General features: G+C 39.2%; 1 protein-coding gene across 4 annotated transcripts in view; it reads right to left on the bottom strand.

Moving 5' to 3' along the window:
* Nucleotides 1–22,029, bottom strand: part of SYT16 (synaptotagmin 16) — a 1,077,368-nt gene that overhangs the window by 40,027 nt on the left and 1,015,312 nt on the right. For all 4 annotated transcript variants that reach the window (XM_044074491.1, XM_044074490.1, XM_044074489.1 and 1 more), the window contains one exon: nucleotides 3,065–3,254. In XM_044074491.1, coding sequence (XP_043930426.1) covers nucleotides 3,065–3,254 — 190 coding nt within the window. The remainder of the gene's footprint in view (nucleotides 1–3,064; nucleotides 3,255–22,029) is intronic.

The following is a 22,029-nucleotide window of genomic DNA, read 5'->3' on the forward strand; positions in this document are numbered from 1 at the left end:
TAGGTATGTACCTGACCAGGCACATGCAGCAACTAGAGCAAACTCAGACGTTCCTTGCAAAAAAAAAAAAATACAAGACATAGCAAACCTGCCTTATGCAGAGTGCTTTAAAGCCTTTTCCCTCTACTCAGTCTCCTATAGATTGCTGAGGGGTGATCTACCCCACACTTATGAATCTCCTGCATATTCGTAAGTCAAACAGTACTAAAAATACAAAGTCTAGGAACCTGAATTTTGTCTGTGGCTTAAACAGAATATACTGTACAGATAGATATCTGTCATACAGACTGTCCCTCCTAAGAACAGGCTTCCATCCATGTGAAGAGAATTACTCTATTACCCAGTTTAAGCGCAACTCAGACCTGTGGATGAGGAATAAGAAATTTACACTGAGCCTGGCACCCATGTCTCTTATGGACACAGGTAGCTTATAAATGCCTGTCCCTTGATGTTCTATTTGGAAACAGGATGTCATTATTCTTTTGGAAAATCTTGGCTAAGCTTACAAAGTCCCCCACCCCCCCCGGGTCGTTAGCCTTGTAATTATCTATGAATCTATATACTGGACTTTTTCACTACAATATCACCCAGTGCTACCACATTCATTTAAATTCCAAAATCCAATCAGCTTTTAATTATTTTTAAAATGACTGTACGTATTCATATTTAAAAACAATGTGTAACAAAGGAATATTAGAGAAAATAAATATCATCATAATTTACAGAAAAAGTCAATATCTGTCAAAGACTGCTGGAAGATCAGGAATAAATACCTTTAAATTAATATGTTTTCAAAGTTTCATCAATTTCCTTCTTTAAACAATTTAACTGAATATCATTATAAAACAAACAATAGTTTGCACTCAGTTATTAAACATATCTAATTAATACAGTTGAAAACGGAGATCCTTATTTAATAATCCAATATTTCCCTATTACTTAACATTTCAAGTTTCACTGTATCAGTTTTTCCCTTAGGATCTATTTTGTCAATCCCAGTCAAACAATACTCTGCAGTTGTATGTACATTAATATGACAATAAAGGGCACTTCTATCTCTTTTGCAATTAATATCACTAATATGCAATTAAATTCTCTGTTCAAAAGGACATGATGTTTGCTCTACACAAAATGCCCAGCAGCAGTACAGTACAATGTAAACAACACAAACCATACTGAAATTAATAATTTCAAAGCTGTTTTCTATAATAATGAATGTGCGGCAGACCTCTTCAATGTGGAACTGTGTGGAACATGGAATTTTAAACATTAAACATAAGGAGCATAAGGAACAATGCTTTTTAAAAGCCCACTAGAGAAAATACACACACACACACACACACACACACACACACACACACACACACACACACACACACACACACAGATTTGAAAACCATGCTTTCCTCCCCAACAGACAGACACTTTTTGCAATTAGCTGTGATTGCTTAAAGGGATGAAAAATACCCACATAAATGTATATTGCTGCAGAGGGCTGAAGGAGTTACTATTACATGGAACCATATCCCTCAACTATCTCTGATTTTGCAGAAGGTCTTTGATATTGTCTCATATTTCTGGTGTGTTTGTGAGTTTCTGCTAAATTGCTCAGGATTACAAGGCAGTCAGTGATACCAGACCTTACAGTTTTATGATTCTTATTGTTCAGAAAATGCATGCTGATGCAAAATCTATTATAGTAACTTTTAAGTGAATTAGCATAATATTTAAAAATATCCTATATTCTGAGTCTGAATTCTTGCCTTGTCTCTGATTGTTTGGTAAATCACTGAGGATTAGAGAAGTCAATAATGCCAGACATTAGATTTTCATACTTAATATTCAGAAAATGTGTCTTGATGGAAAGGCTGTTGTTCTATTAATTTTCTTAAGTGAATTAGAGTAATAGTTAAAAACATTGCAGTTTTATTCTCCCATTATTTTTGGGGTATGCTCAGAATTCCTGAACAAAGAAGTTGAGAAATATGCAGGGTACCATACATCTTAATTGTCTCTAATTTTGAAGAATGTCTCTGATTTTGCCTTTTTTTGCCCAGTGTGGATGTTTGGGATGCTGCTACTGCCCACACTGAATCATTGAACTCCTGCAGTGATCATTAAACTGAAAATAATCCCTTTGCAGAATCCATCCCCACATTTTCTTTGCTTGCTTCTTAACTTTTCTTTTTCTTTTTATATAAATAAAAACTAAAAACTGTGAACTGTTCACAAATTTAATGGTAAACACACCGTGGTCATCGTTAACAGCCATACACAATTATCTATGAAAGTACAGCTGACTCTTACAATCATGTTCTCAGCATTTGCTCAGCCAGGAAGTAAGGTAAGAAGATATGTAAGACGACAGCTAGTAGCAGACTTAATATGGCTGCTGGCAATTTGTAGACACAACAGACAGCTGAAATGTAATTTATTTGAAAAAAAAAAAGAAAAAAATTTACTTTTTTTTCTTTATTCTCCATAGGGATTGAGACACTCACCAGGACATGCATTTTGACAGATGGGGCATATGTCACTGAGTGCCCCAGTGTAGGACATTTTTTAGATGTAAAACTTTAGGCATTTCTATAGGTAAGATGCTTGCTAATTAATATGTCACATTTCAAAGAAATGTAAGTGCAAATCTCTTCAGCTATCTGAATTTGTGGTTACAAATGTTCACATTTTAAACATATTAAATGCAGAATACTGGCTAGGCTAACTCAGCAGATGTGTGCCACTGCCAACCCTAAAAAAATGCAGTATGAATCACGCTGATTGACTCATATTTGTACAGCAGCAGTTTCTCTTCATCAAAGGATAACCTAATGTTCACATACATGGTTCGTGTATATACACAACAGTCACAAACTATAAAAATGAAGACGAAATAGCCAGAAAAACATTATGGATGCACACATTTTCAACATCAGGATATGTTAAAGCTGTATATGAATACCGATTTAGACAAAAGTAATTTTAACCATAATGTTTTGTGTTATTACATTCCTTCTATTGTTTGGTTAGACACTAATGCAATACCAGCAGAAAAGCTTTCACTTACCAGGTGGCCTATTCAAAGCAAGATTCCGGAAGTGACTGCCTTTGATTATCTCTACAGAGAGGCGACCTGTTGTGGCATTGTACGACAATCCCACCAGCAGCTCTGGTGCTCCACCATGAGACAATGACTGTGTTGATGAGGCGCTGTCACTCTGAGAAATGGCAGACAAGCTGTTCTGAGAATCCCCACTCTGAGAAAAATAACATTTGTTAGTTCTATACAGTTTTGTACATTTCATATCTCTAAATGTCAGCAGGAATTTTTAGCCCTCCATTTTAGCATACTGAATTTTGTAAAAGAACATTCAATAATACTACTGTACAGTGACTAATAAAACAATGGATATGTAAAAATATGCTGTGTATTTTTATTACATTGGAAATCGACTATTGCTGGACTGTCTATCAGCACAATTGATTCAGTTCATTAATTATGCTGTGTTAATCTATGCTCAAAAGAGGCTGCTGCATTTCTTCATATGACTACTAACTTAATGAACCTCATGCAAAGCAATGATAAGATTACAAATCTGACAGTTAATTCATATCCAATGAAAGTTTTCACTGCACAATCTAAAGCTTGAAATACAACAGTACATCATTTTCCCCCTCACAATGTAACTGGTTTTACTTTTGTAAATCAAGCTTTGGAGTGAAGTCAGAAGTTCCCTGTTTGACAACAGCATGCGAGTACCTGTTCTGTGATATGTAGGGACCCTGTCTTGATTAGTAACCCTGGCCACTGGAGGAGCTAATCAGGACGCATTAGACTGAGTAGCCACTGTTAGCTTGACCTTCCTGGGGGAGAAGGATTCGGCTTGGTCCCCCACAATATTGACAACCAGTGAAGGTCATGTGGAAAATCACACTAAGTGCCAGAATGAGTGTTCTAGTATTACAAGCAGCATGTAGTGCTATAGCTGGATCTGACATCTGTATAAGCATGTACTCCACTGGGTGGGCTCACACTGCAGAGCCTGCCTCAATCAGCACAGACCTCATCAAGCCAACTTGGATGTTAGGGACTAAAATCTCTAAAGCTGACTCAATGACAGCTTCCCTGCTGTCTGGTTGTGCTGGCTCTCACCCTGCCATCTGCTACATAGTCAGGAGACAGTGAAATAAAAGGGCTGGCCATTTAATGATGGAGAACTGATGCATGGCAGTAATCAGGTGGCAGAAAAGGATAGAGAAAAAAGAAAACCATGATATGAGTGACTACAGAAACACTCAGCATTGTAGAACAGAGGTATCCTTCATACCATTTGAAAAATTATATGACGTCTTCTGTTGGTTTCTTGCTGTTACTTGCATTTACATGCATGCATGTCACAGTATTTAACTATTTATTGTAATCAACTAGTCTTATTACTGTATTGTACTAAATACAATAAATACACCAAGACACTGCTTCAGTTAATACGCTTTACTTTTACATTTTCCTTTCGGATCTGCAAGCATGCAACACAGATGCTGTCAGCTCTCGATGGCAAATTCCCAAAGCTTGTTTATACACACTCATATTTATACCAAAAAGTCTGATATTTTTTTTTCTAAGTCTGATGTATAACAGTTCTTTCTTTGTATAACAATTTTCCCTTGTTCCCTTGTCCTTGGTTCTTTGTAGTTTGATGATCCATGGAAACTCAGTCTTGCATTATCTGAAACTTGATGTTTCAACTTTATCTTGCTTGATGTTACATCTCTTTACTTTGTTGATGTCCTTCCAGCTGCCATCTGTGTAGTTATTTTTACAGACTTTGTTTCTCAATAACATACTCCTTTACATGGATGTCAATATCTAATAAGCTATGCCAGCATACTTACTACTTTCTATTTTTCAGCATTTTATACTATTTCTAAATTAACCCTTTATATTTCATATCATTCTTGCTGTTTTTTATTCAAACCAATAATCATGCTAGCAACAGTTACTATTATTCTTTCAGGTCCCCCTCATTTTATTTTATTTTTTTTGGAGGAATGGACAAAACATTAGTTAAATAAAAGATTGCATTTGTTTTTCTAGTATTGCTATTTACAGCATTTACTATGACTTGTTAAGTTATTGCAACCCTTTGTAACCTGCAGCATATAAAACAATTTCAAGCTGTCATTATTATTATGACACACAAAACTACTAACACATGATATATTAACCAATTTAGTAATTTGGTTCCAGATGATATTTTGTGAATATGTCCCACCTATTATGGGCTGTGTCAGCTTCTGTTTTTGTTTTTTACTATTAACACTGGGTTATTTGAAACTATACATATAAACTGTGGTGCCACTTTAACAAACCTTTTGAAATTTGAAGGAAATATTGTCCATTTACTCAATATTTTGTTTAATTTACACATTTATATACATTAGTACTAAATTGTAATCTGTCTATCAAAGATACTTGTAATGACTTACTTTTGGTGTGCTTGTAAATGTACAATCTGTGAGATATCTTGTTTTACTAGTTTTCATACCAAGCTCTTTTAAATTTGCATTTGGTATCTTTAAAACTTGGAAATGTAATACTGAAGTGCAATATTGTTTTTTTGGTATTGTTGTCCTATCATAGTACAAGTGGATGGTATTTTTACCATTTGATCTATATGAAGTACTGGCCTGTTACCCAAAATGGTATTTTAACCCATGGTCTTTTTATTTTTGTATTACTGTGTTGTAAACAGAGTATTGGTAGAAATTATACCTTTTTTTTCCCCTGTTGAGTTTATAACTGTCACAATAAGACACCATTCGGCCCGTCAACTGTGGCTCACCATTGAAAAATTATATGACGTCTTCTGTTGGTGTCTTGCTGTTACTTGCATTTACATGCATGCATACCATTTACTGTGACCAACTAGCTTGTTACTGTATTGTACTGTATTGATGAACCATGGAAACTCAGTGTTGCATTATCTTATTTCTTAATCAAACTAATAATCATGCTAGCAACAGTTACTATTATTCTTTCAGGATTCTTAGTCTGTCCCTTGCAGCACTCTATTTATTTTAAAACAAGCACTACTGAACAGATAAACATTGTTAAAATGTTTATGCATAAATAATGTGTTAGTTTAAAAAAAAATGTTGTTAAAAATATAATGCTTCTTTTTTTATTTGTTTTTTCATCTAAGAAGCTCATCCATTATAGCTATCAAATACTTAGTTATATCAAGAATTTTAACAAATGTCTCTTATTTCCTTTTATTTCCTCAGCCTGTGTCCAACAAGATAAAATGTAGCTATAACCAACCACTGTTTACTGCTAAGATCTAATTATTAGAGGTAAGAAAGAAAACTCTTACAGATATACGAACATTTTGACACAGGATATAAACAATTGACCCTTAACTATGCAGAAGCATTAGAAAACTAGGTAAAAAGGAAAATCATATGTAAATATACTGATTTTTATACTCATAGTAACTGTAATTAGAGCAAAGGTAAGCACTGAAAATAGCCAACAAGAGCAAAAGTAAAACATAATTTAGTAATGTACCAGGGTGCAATTACTTTGGAGAAGCAGTCCTCTTGGAGAAAAGCAGTGATGTCACAAAGAAAGACAAATTTTTGGGTTGAGGGAGATGATTATTTCTCTCCAACCATGATTTGCTAGGATGCATGAGGCTTAATACATACTCAATGTGTGACATATGTTGTTTTCAAACAGAATCTTTACGAAGACTTTACATGAGTTTGCCAAAAACGTGAAAAAAAGTAAATACATCTTGTCTGTTCCAATCATCCAACGCTCTCTTTGCCCATAATTAAAATGTCTGACATTCCTAATTTGTGTTGTAAAAAAACTCTGGATCTTTTAATCCTACATAATTGGGAGTAACTTTAAACACATACTGAGGTGCATTACTTACTCCATTATAGGTCTTACTGCTGCCTTACATATCGTGGATAAGGCTTCTTTCATCCCTACCGACAATGCACCACAGAATATCCTTTATAACTGAATAACACTTCCGAATTACCAGTGATTCATTCCCTTCGTATTAAGCCTATTATCAACTAATGCCCACATCTTTAATATTGTCTTCATTCTCTAAACGTCATTACTGATAGTGTATGGGTAACTAAGGTTATTACTACCAAAACACAGAACCTTTGTTTTACTGGCATTAAATTCTATATGATGCCATTGGCACCACAAATACACAGCATCCATGTATTTTTTGCATTTTATTGTGATCTCTTATCAAGTTAACCAATAAACCTATTTTGGCATCATCTGCGAAATTATTAAGCCAAATATCTTTATTAACAGGGAAATCAGACATGGACAGAGTGCACAAAATTAGCCCCAAAACTGACCCTTATGCACTCCCACAGAGATTACTGTTTCCACAGATTTAATTTCCTTGAGCTTATTTCCAAAATTCCTATTCATCAGCCAATTTCCTACCCATTTAATAATATACCCATTTATACTGGTTTTATACATACTATTAATTATCACTTTGTGGGGTACAGAATCAAATACCTTGGAAAGATCCAAAATGCAGTACATCCACCAAAAATCCTGTGTCAACAGCTTCCCAAATATTCTGAGATAAATTTATTAAGATGGACATGCATAATCTTCCCGCGGTGGTGCAGCGGTTAGCATTGCCATCTCACAGCAAGAGGTTCTCCGGTTCGATCCTCGGCTGGGGTGCCTTCTGTGTGGAGTCTGCATGTCCTCCCTGTGGTCGTGTGGGTTTCCTCCGGGTGCTCCGGTTTCCTCCCACATCCCAAAGACATGCTGTAGGTGGACTGGAAACTCTAAATTTTCCTAGGTGTGAGTGTGTGCGTGTGTGTGCCTTCTGTGGAAGGTTGGGCACCGGGCTGGCAACTCAACACTGTAAAACTCCACTGCAAATCATGAGCAGACAGGTGATCTGCTGTGATGACCCCTAACCGGGAAAAGCCGAAAGAAGAAGAAGAAGAAGATGCATAATCTTCCCTCAGAAAAAAATGTTGATACATCGCCAAACCTACATTTAAAGTTTTAGACATGAGTACATAAATTACTTGCTCAAAACATTTAGCAATAATGCAGGTCAGAATTATTCACCAATAATTTATCCACCCTATCCTTGTTACCTCCTTTAGGAATAGATATAACCAAAGCTGACCTTCATATCTGAGAAACATATCCCATTCAAAGTCATTTGCAAGAGCCACTAAACACATTTAATAAGAGGGTGGATTATTTTAAGACAAGTCAATTTATTCCAACTGGTCCAGTTGCTGTTTTACTTTTTTTAAATACATCATACTCTACATTGTGAGTAATAACAGGACATTAATCCTTACAATCTAAAAATCTCTATTCTTTTTATGAAAAATATTTTCATAAAACCCTTGTGAACCACACTTTTTCTGCTATACAGAGCCCTCTTGTCCTCATGCATTTCTTTTTTGAAATTGATTATGTGTAGATGCTTTTTGATACACTTGAGGTACTTAAAAGTTACTATTATTATCCTCATCTCCTCTCTTCAAGGCAACACTTTGCGATCTTACAGTGTAAATACCAATGCAGACTGTTCGCAAAAGTTATGCTTGGCATTCTGTATTACAAGTGCAGCTTGGAATTGTACAGTTGCATCTGCTCTGTGGGAACTTTGCATTGCAGCACTTACTTTGCATGTTGCTTTACAACAGTTTATGCTGCTCTGTTTGTCTTTATGGTAAAGGGTGTGTACTTCTTGCAGCACTTTATACTGTGTACTCTGTGGGCATAGCTCAGTAGTGTTTCCTGTACAGCTTGAAGAATTTTGGGGTTTGACATGACATGGGGGTGGGGGAGTTGACATAACTGTTAAGGTGTTTACCTCACATACACAAAGTACAGGGTTTGATTCTTACCTTTGAAAGGGAAATTAGCTAGACTTAAAATGGCCCACAAGGGCAACTAGCCTAACACTAACCTATGAATCCACAAACCTATGAAGAGGGAAAATTCCATGTCTTAAAAACTCAACTTGCTTATTCATCCTCTTCCCCACTACAACAGAATGGTTTCCAACTACAGAATCCCACCTACGTTTCATGAAAATTAGCCTTATGTACAATGGAAGATGAAGGTGTGACTTGGACTTGGATTACTGAGCTGGAAAAAATAAAACTATACCTTTGCAATAGTGTTCTTGCATACTGGAAGAACAAAAAAAAAACATGCAATGTAGTTTACAGTGCAAAATTTTAATGTAGATAAAGGTGCACACAATTTAATAACAAGACTGAGATGAAGAAGATTAGATTTATGAGGCATACTCTAACTTCTGATTGTCAGAGATGGTGCAATTTCTCTTGCAGATCCTTAACTGATTTTGAGATATAGTTGTGTGATTAAGTTTAATGTGATATTCCCAGATGCAGGACTTGCTTTTAAGCTGCTATTGCTTGCTTAAATGTAAATGACACACAATTAGCATTAATAACACATACTGAACTTTCCTTTTGCCTCAATGAAACAAGGTCTAAAGCATGTTTCTAGATAAAATGCATGAAGCACTGTGGTATGCAGTAACATAAATTAGGGCAGGGCATATTTTACAAAACAGAAATGAAGTCTCAAACTGGGAAGATGAAAGAGCTTGGCAAGACTATCATTACATGGTATGAATTCAATAGGTATGTATACCAGAAGACCAAAATTTGCTAAAGACTGTCCAGACAGAGATGAGTAGCTTAAAATAACAGAGGAAAGCACGTCTAATGATACAACAATGGAGATCAAGACTGAATATGTGAAAATGGAGGTTTGCATATTTACGTCTGAGACTGCTGCATCTTGGGAGTATTTTCTTTTCTCCAAGGTATAGGAATTTCATATTCATGGCAGAAGATCCAAATGTGCCTGTGTCAGAGCACCCATCACTATTTGCAAAGTAGTGGAGAATGGGGGTACAGTTATGCTTGTCCCCTGCAAAGAATGCCTTAAAGACGAACAATGATTGTCAAAAATCTGCTGTTCTTCAGTGCTGCTGCTTTATTTTTATTTTTTTCAAAATTCTTGAACTTGCAATTATAGGCCTAGCAGTTACAATAGGAAGACTTAAACAACCATTGCTTACTGAATTTTGTAGTTCTGGAAATTGCTGTGTCAATGTTCTAGATAAAGACCTCAAGGACAATCATTGCGAGAGTTTCAGCAAACATGAACAGAAAGGATAAGCAGAAAGATTTAAAGAAACTGCATCTAGACATAATTTTTTGGAGTGACAGCAAAAAGTGCTCTGTACTTAAAGGAAACAAAGAAAATTCTCAAAATTATTTCTCTCTTGAAACAGATAACGGGCAATTATGAGGTTTGCCTGAAGTACAGCAGACCAAAAAGTCCGATCCATTTTTGGCATGCCTCTAGTCTCTGAGTACAATGAGGCAGTTGCTATGGATCTACATAAATCTGAGCCAGGCTTTTTGTACCTTCATGTAATCAACCATGTTCACATGTTTCAATGTGGGAATAATTATTAACAAAAAGAAGACATAATTGATTTACTGATGGATAACCAAATGTAGTTCACCTCATAAATTAATCAGTGACAATAATGGAAAATCATGTTATGGTGCAATAACTAGCAGAGAACTTCAGTAATGAAACTACAACCATAGTTATTTGAGCAAGATGCTCCTTAAAAGACACTATCACACACTAACAGAAATTGCGTTAAGAGTAAAAGCAAGTAATGAGTAATGGATGTGACTGGAAAACTGATGGCAAAAACTATTGTAAGGAATGCCCATGTCTGCCCTCCATATCTAGCTCATCTGCCACTTGGTACTACTCCCCGATTTAGTGACCCTCATCAGAAAGTTGGGAAGCAAAATCTGCAGGAGTCTTATATTTTAGAAGGAAAAGCACAAAATATATATATATATATATATATATATATATATATATATATTTTTTTTATTAAAAGATTTCCAGGCTTTGAAGCTTCAGTGTTTTCTTTAGTTATTAGTTTTTGTTTGTGACAATGGTGGAGTCTTTGGCTGTTACTGGTTCATTCCATGGTAATCCAGAAAAGTCACATGAATTAATTTCTCTTTTAGTATGTTGACTGTGAACTGATAAACAAATGTCACAGTCTGGACAGGTCTCTCTATTGTAAAGATGACTTTTTCCTCAGGACACACATCCATTACGACACCTTTCAGTTGTGGCAATTAAGCATGTTCTCCTGTATGGCTCTTGAAATCATTTATCTTATTTGTAGAAATATATAGTTGAGAGACAACATGTAATATTTCTAGGTCATGCTTAGCAGATCCTTCTACTCCTGTAAATATGCTCTGACTAATGCATCAACTAAGTGTACACGCTGACTGATTTGTAATGAACTATCACATCATATTTTTGAAGATTATATAGCAATTTCAGAAGTGTAGCTACAGCCTTGAACAAAGATTTCCTAAAGTCCTTTGCAAAGGTTTATCAGCAGATCTGCTGCAATGTGTACATGGCTGCACAGAGGCTGAAATACCTACCAGAAGTAAGCCCAAACCAAACACCAAAAAAATTCCCACTGTTGGAATCCTCATCTCAACAGAGTATATAACAAAAAAAAAGTCATAGCCAAAATCAGAAAGAGCAACTCCCATAAAAAAGGAGCTTATTCAACTAAACAAGAAACTAAGAGGTCTAACTAAGTCCAACAAGGCCAACTATGAGATCAGTATAGCCTCTCAGGCTAAGGGCATTCACAAGGCCTTCTTCAGCAATGTCCAATACCTTAAAGGTAACACACAACAGTGTGCTAAGCTGGTGATAAACGGCACTGCCTTCACTAATCAGGAAGGCATAGTGAATCTACTGGCTAATAAATTTAGCCCTAATTTCACCCCACACCCCCAGCTACCACCTGTGAAATCCCTTCTATCATACTCCTCCCAACTATTAGCAGGGATCAGGTTCTGGTGGTACTTGCTAAGGCCAAAATCACTGCCTCAGTGGGCCCCAACAATATCCATGGTTGCCTTCTGACTAGTCTAAAACATGATATATAAAGACCACTGGGAGCACTCTTCAATTAAAGCCTCAAAACAGGTTACATACCAAGTGAATGCAGGGCTACAATGATCATCCTGCTTCTTAATTATGGACTATCAATCAACCTTGGGAAGTACAGACTCATTAGTCTAGCAAGTCTAATATTCAAAGCCATGGAGTGAATTATCATAGAATGATCAACAAGGATAGAGGCAACCTACTGATGCTGGATGCATTCGCATTTGGCTTTGTTAAGGAAAGGTTGTACCTACTTAACCTACTGTATGTGACTTCTTCAAGAAGGTCACCAAGACAATGGATCAGCGTATACTGCATACCTTGACCTGGACAAGGCATTCAATGCAATAGCACACTCAGGCATTGTTGACAATCTCTGAACTAGGCGTGATGCCCATCACTGCCACCAATAAGTGATGGGCACCACTATGTGTTGTCCCCACACTGAGCCAGTAATCAAGGGCCTGAATCCTCGCCACTGACACTGGAGAGGGATGTGTACCTGGAATACATATAGATACACTCAGTATTTCCAGATGCAGCTCTCTGCATCAAGCACAATCTCCCTTAAGAGCACACAAGAAACACACTCAGCTCGGGGTTTGGATGTCTCTATCTGTCTTCCTCCAGGTCCCCAATAAGACTCCCCACTGGTACAGCTGCAGGGTTAGGTCCTCAGCTGAGTGTCCAAGCCAAGTTCTCCAGCACCTTCTCTGTAAACTCAGTGGTTTGTGTCCCTGCCCCAAGTAGCTGACACATACACCTTGAGAGATTTGATTTTTCACACACACACACACACACACACACACACACACACACACACACACACACACACACACACACACACACACACACACGCACCTGGGAAAGGCTGGCAAAGATGTACCTGCTGTGCCCCCTTTTGCCCTGAGTATAAGGTAGTTATCATTGCCACCAGACACTTCACAATCAGCTACTCTAACGCCCTTATAAAAAGGTGTCCAATTATGCTGTGTAATATTAATACTATTACAAATGGTAGTAGTTCACCAAGATGGCTAGACCTTCTGGAGTGACTCACACAGTGTCACCAAATAAATATTAGTAATCTCAAAGATTAATACTTTCTAAAAAGGACCAGCCACAATGAATGTTTTAAATATATTTAATACAAGTACATGAAAATACTGAATATATATTCACAGCAAACAACAGAGTTCAAATCACAGAAAATATTGAGAAGAACACTGAAGGACAGACTCAGACAAATAAAGAAAATCAATATCTAATCTAAGCTTCACTATATACCTGACAGAATCTAGGAGAATTTACTGTTCCCTAATAATGTACTTGGATGAGGCAAGATGAAATATGTGCGTAGTCTTTCTAGTCAGGCTCCCAAACAGAATACTCTATGCTCTGAGATTACTCCCTGTAAAATATAATATCCAAGACGACTTGCAGAATGGCCTCATCTGGTCACCTGATTCTAGGTTCTCACAAGTATTTCCTTTTGAAGTTTAAGAGAGGACTTTAGCAGACTGCTACAATACACACTTAGAGTTTTTATGGCAATGCCGAGGAGGCCTCACCCTCTTTTAACTGAGCTAATGAACAGAGGCTCTATCCCAGACCCATCGTCTCTGGTCCTATTCAGCACTGTGGAGTGCCATTTAGTGATTAAACAGCTCATTTACATTTCCCTTATTTTTCTTAAAATAAGCCAGCTGGTTAAACATTAATGTGCCAGTGTCTGCTATTAAAACAAGTACATTTAATTCAGATACCATAATACATGTACATTTCTCTTCATTTCAGCAGGGTGCACTGTTGATATATTTTAACACAATTAACACAAGCAAAGCTCACAGATACATTTTCAGTGCAAGCACCTGTACAAATCAGCTTGATAAACAAATGACATATAATTATTTACAAAATTCCAGCTAGCTGTGCTGGCACAAGTCATACATCCACTGCCCTACTTCTCCCTGGCATGACTTGCAGTTCCTCCAACTGTCATGCTGAGCATAAATTCCTACATACCTCACTGGATTGTCAGCTGGCTCACAGAAAGTTCCCAAGAAATCAGGATTGGTGAGACCACATCCACCAAGAGACCAGTCACCAGTGGAGTGACTCAGTGCTCCATACTAGGCCCACACCTCATTGGTATCTACTTCTTCAAAGTCAATGCTAATATCAAAGGCCCTTAGCTCACCATATTCGCAGATGACTATAAATTGGGAGACATCATAGATTCCTTCCATTCTCGCAAGAGGGGCTAACACTGACAAATGAATGGTGTTAAAGCCATGACTTAGAATGCAACACCAGGAAATGCATTATAATGCTCTTTGGGAAACTGACCACCCAAGTTAAACACGCCATTGATAAAACACACCTAAGCGTCAACTCAGTAGTTAGCGATTTGGAAACATATGTAGACACTGGCCATCGACAAACATGTACTAAACACAGCAATAAAATCTTTCTATGTCACCCAACTTATAGGTAAGGGTATGGTATCCAGGTCCAAGGAAGTTACTGTACCACTCTACTCAGCCTTTATCAGACTCATTGTTGAGTGCATGTACCTAAGAAGACACCTGTAACAGCTGGAATGCCCACAAAGGTTCCTTACCAAGAGAATCCAGGGCATGAATACCCTGTCCTACACAGATCATCTAAAGGCCCTGTCTCTATGCTCAGCCTTCTACAGGCTACTAGGTGGCAATCTATGCCTGACTTACAAGGCATTCTCAGATCCAGCCCTGATGGATCTTTTGCACATATGCAAAACAAACACTGCTATAAACTCTAGATCCATTGATATGAACTTTGCTTGTGACATAAATAGGACATGCTGGAGAGGCAGATATGTGACTCAAAATATCCCCACATTATGGAACAGGCTCCCATCCATATGAAACAGAGTTCATCCCTGACCCTATTCAAATGAAACCTTGACCATTGGATGGAAAATCACAAATTCACTCCTGGTCTGGCTTCCATGTCTCTGATGGACAGAAGCAATCAGTAAGTAAAATCCATCTGTCCACAACCCGTTTGTCCCATTTTTGCACATAGGGTCGGGGTGTCACTTTAACAGTGACAGTCATGTAGAGCCAAGGTTTACACTGCCAGGTGGCTAGCCCTGCCATAATAGTTCTTCCACACCACACCCAAACACCTATGGCCAATTTAGCAAGTCCAATCCATCTACTGCATATTTTTGGACTGTGGGAAGAAACCACAGCAACCGGCGGAAACTCAAACAAACACAGGGAGGACATGCATACTCCACACAGAAAGCACCCTCACAGACAATTGAACTGGGGAACTTCTTGCTGTGAGGTAACAACAATATCCGCTGCACCACTGTTAGCAAGTAAAATATTCTCCAATTAACATCCCCCCCACCAAATCATTAGCTACCTCCTTACTAACATACTCCCCAAACAGAAGCTCATTTTTAGTTTATCTGGCTTCACAACAACAATGGCGCTATTCATCCATTCATTTGGTTTAATTATCTATTAATTTGGTTTGGTTTGTTGAATAACTACACAAATAGACACCATTTGGTTTAGTTCCTGTTCAATCTTTTTTCTAAGTGTAGTGGGTATCCATCTTGGAGCATATACCTCAGGAATTCTTTCTGGAAAAAATTAAGTATTTTAATCCTAGGGTCATAGGATCATAGGAGGTTACTAAGCTATTGGCCTTGAGGCCCTTATAAGACTAGCCAATAGTTTAGCCCATGTTTAGGCAAATCAGCACCTGATGCCCTTGTCCAGCAGGGACACAGGTGGAATCCCAGGGGTATATTTTCTATTTCCCATCCAGTTATCCAAGTTGCACTTAAAAAGGGGTAAAGAGGTAGTCTACTTGATCTGGAGAGGGAGTCTATTCCATAGATGAGATAGTCTCTGGGAAACAAATCTGTCCCGCCAACAAGTCTTGTTGATGTTACAGACCAGGTTGAGGCCAAGCATGTAGGTTACTCGAGTGGAGCTTGACTTGCGGATATGCAGCAGTCCCATCAAGGTGGGGTCCGTGATCGCCTTGTATGCCAAACAGAGGTCACCTCTTAGGAGTCTGTATGAAACTGAGTAGAAGGATAGGGCTTTTAGTCTATCTGTGTATGACAGATGTTTGAGGCCCTGGATTCTCCTGGTGAAGAACCTCTGTGGTCTCTCCAGCTACTGCATGTGCTTTGTGAGTTACATGCTGAAAGGGACATTGTACTCAATAATGGGCCTTATAAGGGAAGAATACAGGAATACAAGAATACTTATGAGGTGGGCCATGTAGAAGGCTTTCCGTACAATAGTAGCAACATGGCGGTCAAAAGCCAGGTTGCTATCAACCTGAGTGCCCAAATCCCTCATGACTGATTGTGTGCTTAGGACATTGTTATTAATGTGATAATTTGTGGGGACGTCACTCTCCCCAAAAGGGATGATGATGCATTTTTTGGTATTCTGCTTGAGGCCATGTTTCTGGTACCAGTCATTTATCTGAGTGAGACCCTCTTGGAGGATGTCCACATCACTAGGGGAACTAATGACAGCACCCAGCTTGCAGTCATCTGTAAACCTGGTCAGCCATAGCCCACTGGTTTTGGCCTGCACCTCAGTAAAATATATTCCAAACAACAGAGGCCCCATGACTGAACCCTGGGGTACGACGCTTGTTATGGGTCTACTGCTTGAGGTGGCTTCCCCTATTTTGACTACGTGGGTTCTAACAGTGAGCCAGTTTGCTACCCATGTGGTAACATATGGATTGATGCCTAGTTGAGAGAATTTATCTATTATCCCCAAGGGGGAATAGTGTCAAAGGCTTTGGCCAGGTCACGGTAGGCGGTGTGCACCATCTTCCTCTTGCCCATGGCTTTGGTAGCTGTCTCAAAGAAGTCAACCAAATTTAGCAGATATGACCACCCCTTAACGAAGACAAACTGTGTGGGATCAAGTGATTAGAGGTTGTCAATGTCCTTGTTAATGAGGTCCATGATAATCTGTTCCCTGGCCTTGCAGATCAGGCTAGTTAGGGTGATGGGTCTATAATTTCCCAGATTGGTGGACACTCCACCTTTGTGTAAAAGGATGACAGTGGCTGTCCTCCACTCAGCTGGGATGAAGCCAGTACTCAGGCTTTGGTTGAATATGGTGCCTAATGGTGCTGCAAGTTCCTGCCTGAGTTCACACAGGATGCAGCCTGGGATGTTATCGGGTCTCATGGAGGCTGTATTCTTTGCCTTTGAGAGAGCAGTGATGACCTGTTCCCTAGATATAAGGGGAAGGGGGCAGGTACTGGGGATGTCCTGATTTATTGATGGGGGGGACAGAGGGGTAAAGTTTCCACTGAATCCGTCAGCCAGCAAGTTTGCTATATCTAGGGCATTAGTATATGGGGTGTCCTTGACCACCAGGTCTGAACAGATCTGAGTGCTACTTTTGAGATTACGGACATATGTGAAGAAGGCCTTATGATTATCTCTAGTAGATGTGGCCAATTTGGACTAGAAGTTTGCTTTGGAGGATTTCACTAGTGCTCTTATTTGCTTGTTCAGGCTAAAGATACATTGTTTCAAATTGGGCACCTGCTCCTTCTTGGTCTTGGACAGCAATTTTTTTCCTATGCTAAACAGTCCATTCCCACAAACAAACCAGCACTTTCCTGAGAAAACAGTATCATGAACTACTGCAGATTATTCCAGATTTAAACATACAGTTTTACTATGTGCCCTCTTCACTTTCACATAATTACTCCTGACTTTGATATTGGTTTCCTGATACTGGGGGGATATTCACAGACATTAGTAAAAGTACACAGCATGCTTTCTGACCAAACACAAGAATGTACAAATAGCAATTCATAGAACCCCAAAGTACTATGGGGCAAGAGCATAAAAGACGTAGAAAAAGGAATATGCATATTATGGTATAATGACATGCAAATGAACAATTACAGACTAATCAGTGCAAAATGCCATGCAAATAAGGACAAGAAAAAGCAAGTCATAATTTTCAGGCATTAGTTGAGAAATGGTGCAGGTACTTCCATCTAAGAGTAAAAGTAAATCAAAACATTGTGGTGACACAAACAGAATGATGGCAGCAGCAATGACATTTGTTTGCTGTAAGCAGAAGTCACCTGACTGCATGACGTGACCACACACGTACAATAGAAAGTGTTAGAAACAGAGAATTACCTCACACCAGGTGACAGACAAACAGGTCTGGTAATAGTTATGTATTGACAGAGATATTATACAGATGTTGGCAGACACATATGGCTACAGCACCAGGAGGTGGAAGACCACAGGTCACCTTAGGTGGAGATGGAGGTTACAGGGAGGGGTGGTATCCCTGACAAATTTAACCTCCTCAGTATTGTTGGTGGGGGTGCCACTACAGGACTATATATTCAGGTGATGATAACGGGGGACTTGCAGGAATGGTACTATGGGACTCTGAAGCACAGAAAGGTGCATAGTTCCAGATGTACCATGAAAATAGATGCGGCAGAAATGGAGGAACAGGATCTATATTGTACTTACACACTAAGTGGCATAACTCACATAGGCCTGCATCATTTCTCAATATGCCTCTCATATGGGTATGGGAGTAACTCAACCAGGGCAGGTACTGTGTACCTTGTGATGGTCTTATTATGCATCCAGCACACATGCCTGCAGACATTGTTGCTACTGAGGTGCAGGGCACCAGTAGCTGAATTGGCTAACACTGTCAAGGAAGAGGCCACTGTAGTGATGTGGCCCACTATGAAGCATACAATGCTAACCATATCATTGTGCCTAGCCTCCACTATCGCCTGCAAGTATTGCACAATACCAAACATCTCCATTTCTGTGGGTGCAACAGTGGACTGTACTCAGATTGCAGCCCTACACATCAACTAAATGAGGCCAAGAACTGCACATATGTCAGGAATTCAATGGGTTGGCAAATGATGCAGTGTCTCACTTTTGGACCACCTTAGAGTGGGTATCTGAAGGTCAGATACAGTGTACTTATCCATTATTGCTGGGCTATCACTAGCACTGGCTGTGACATCAGTGAAAGAGGAGGCACAACAACACAGGGTGGTCAGTATATCGCACTGTGCATTTCATTAGTTATGGTTGGGAGGCTGCAGTGGTATCCTGGTCAATGGGTGATGCCCATCTAGGAGTGAGAGTGACAGTGTCTTTGTTTCCTGGAACTGTGACTGAATGTGCAAGTTGGCATCATCATCTAAGCATAGCAGGAGACACTTCAGCCTGTTGCTTTACCCAGTCTTTAGTGAGATCATGTTACCAGTGGTGCTCCACGTCAATGAAAAAAAAAACAGCACACTATGTGATAATGGTCAGCCAACATGCTCCATGCCACATTGTGTGCATGTTCCTGGCAGCAGCAGTCCCACAGCCAGATATGAAGCACCTACTTGCAGTAGCAGTTCTCCACATCTGTATGTGCAATCTAACTTCAAAGGACACAGATGGTGTCTACTCTATGCAGTGTTGTGTGGGTACAGTCAGCGGAAGTATAATTCCTGCTGTGTGAGTCATCATCTTCATTATCATCACCAATCCCTATTTCATATTTCTACATGGTGTCAGGGTGTTGCCATCAACTCTTGCCATCTTCTTGATTCACTGACCCTGTATTTTCTTTATTGACAGTCATGCTTGACTGTTGCAAGTCTTCTCTCACACAATCCATTCATCTCTTAGCTGGATGCCTTCATTTTCTCTTGCTTTCTTCCTGTCTGTCCCAAATCTTTTTCACCAGATTGTCTTCAGCCTTCTTGCACATGTGCGTGAACCGCAGTAATCTGTTCTATTTGACCTTGTCTGCAATTGGAGCTACTTAGGCTACTGCTCTTATACCCTCTTTTCTTTGTCTGTCCAGTGTGCATCCTACCACCCATCACAGGCACTTCATCTTCATCTCCTCTGCCTTCTTCAACTGCCCTGTTTTCACTGCTCTGGTTTCTGTACCATACAGTAGTACTGGTCACACCACTGTTTTATATACCTTACTTTTCAGCTTCTCTGGCATTCTTCTGTCACACATTACCCCTAATACTCTATACTAGTTGGCTGTAGTCTCTCTGATTATAGCTTTGCCTCCTCATTCAGATATCATTTCTCCTGAAATACCCCTTTCAGATTCTTAAAGCTGTTAACCTATTCCACTATTTCCCTTCTATCTCAGTTTTAAGCTTTTTTTATTTCCACTATTTGCTGCTATTACATATGTCTTATCTGTACTCATTTTCATCCTGAATGTTTATTATTTAGTCATCTACGATATACCCCTTTATCTGTACTGCTACGAGTACCCTCTAGAGCCATTTCTCACCTAACAAACCCAGCATCTTAATCATGTCTGCTGTGATCTCATCTGAACCTGCAGTTATCTCCATGAGTAATACAAACCATCTGCACACATCCACAACCCGCATCAATACCTCCAGGTATGATGTCTTTGAAATCAGCATCACCACCACCTCTCACTACCTACTTAGAGTGCCTTCTTTGAGGAACTTTTTATCATGTACTTTACACATTTCCAGTACTGATGAATTACATGGTTCCTACCTACTACAACAGTGACATAGTGCACCAGTAGATCACACACAGTTACATAAAGGCTTCTGGGTGCCCTCTCTCCCAAACAGCCACCACCCATGTGTCCTGACTGCAAGACATAATTCTCTGTAAGGCTGAACTTATCCACCTCTGTTGTCCATCCCCTTTGGAGGGCATTTGTACACCCACAAGGACAATATATCATAAAATGGAAAGGCACATGTGGGTGCACACAGGAATGTATTTTACAATTAAATCAGGCTGTCTCATTAGGACTCATATAGGTGCACTGGGATGGGCACAGACTGGGGGCTCTCACATTTACTGCACACAACCTAGGACTGCATGGCTGAGGAAAGGGTGGCCATTCTATGTCAGTGGGCTGCATTAATCTGGTAGGCATGTATGTGGACAGATGCATGACAGCAACAACTTACAAATCCTGTGCTACAAACGTTAAAGCTGCCATCCCCTGCTGTGTGTTTATGAATAGTTTTATGAGCACAATGGGTTACAGCTGCAAGTGTTTCAAAGGTTAAGGCTGGCTGGATGTTGGGGAGTAGGGTTGACTGTCCTAGGTTAGTGGGCTGCCATCACCTGCTAGGACTGTATGTAAGCAGGTGCATAAATTTAGTCGTGTACAGCTGTAGAGGTCTATCGTGGCATAAGTTCATCTGCCAATAACGTTATCCACTGGTAGTATTCAAAAAGGAGGTAATCACTTGTGTGTAACACTGCACACATCTCTTAGCACAGTCTGTAGACCCCTATGTACCTCATGCAGTCTATTTCCTATGACCACACCACTTCTGCACTACTACAAATTTTCCTTGATGGATGCTTTGATGTCCAAAATGGCAGAGTACCTATAACCATCATTAATAAGTTCTGACTTGCACTTTATATATGTATTGAGGTTATTGTTGTGTTTCACAAGTGTGTACCAGAAACATGTTCTTTAGATACATTGAGCTGCAAAGCAACAGTATGATGTGCACATCTGTGCACATCTGTCCCTTTTGCAAGTTGTCCATATAAACGTACTGTTCATCTGTGCTGTGCTGTGCTTTACCTGTAATTTAGAGTCCCAATAAATGTGTGAATCTCATGTTGCCATTTTATTTTGCATCACATTCATCGAGATGGTCACTGATGCTGCTGTCTCATGTGCAAAGTATATGAAATGTTATGCACTATCTCATGTGGAAGACTGTTGGAGCCGTGTGCAGGGCCATTCTGGAAGGTGGATGCCTGATATAACTTGGCAACTTTTCTGACCAGGGCAACTGACATCTGTCATACTGGGGAGCTGTACAATGACCAACATTGCCATTATACTGGAGATCACCATTTATAGGACACA

Source organism: Protopterus annectens, chromosome 6.part0 (genome assembly GCF_019279795.1).
Source record: "Protopterus annectens isolate FY-2018-M chromosome 6.part0, PAN1.0, whole genome shotgun sequence".
Lineage (NCBI taxonomy): Eukaryota > Metazoa > Chordata > Ceratodontiformes > Protopteridae > Protopterus > Protopterus annectens.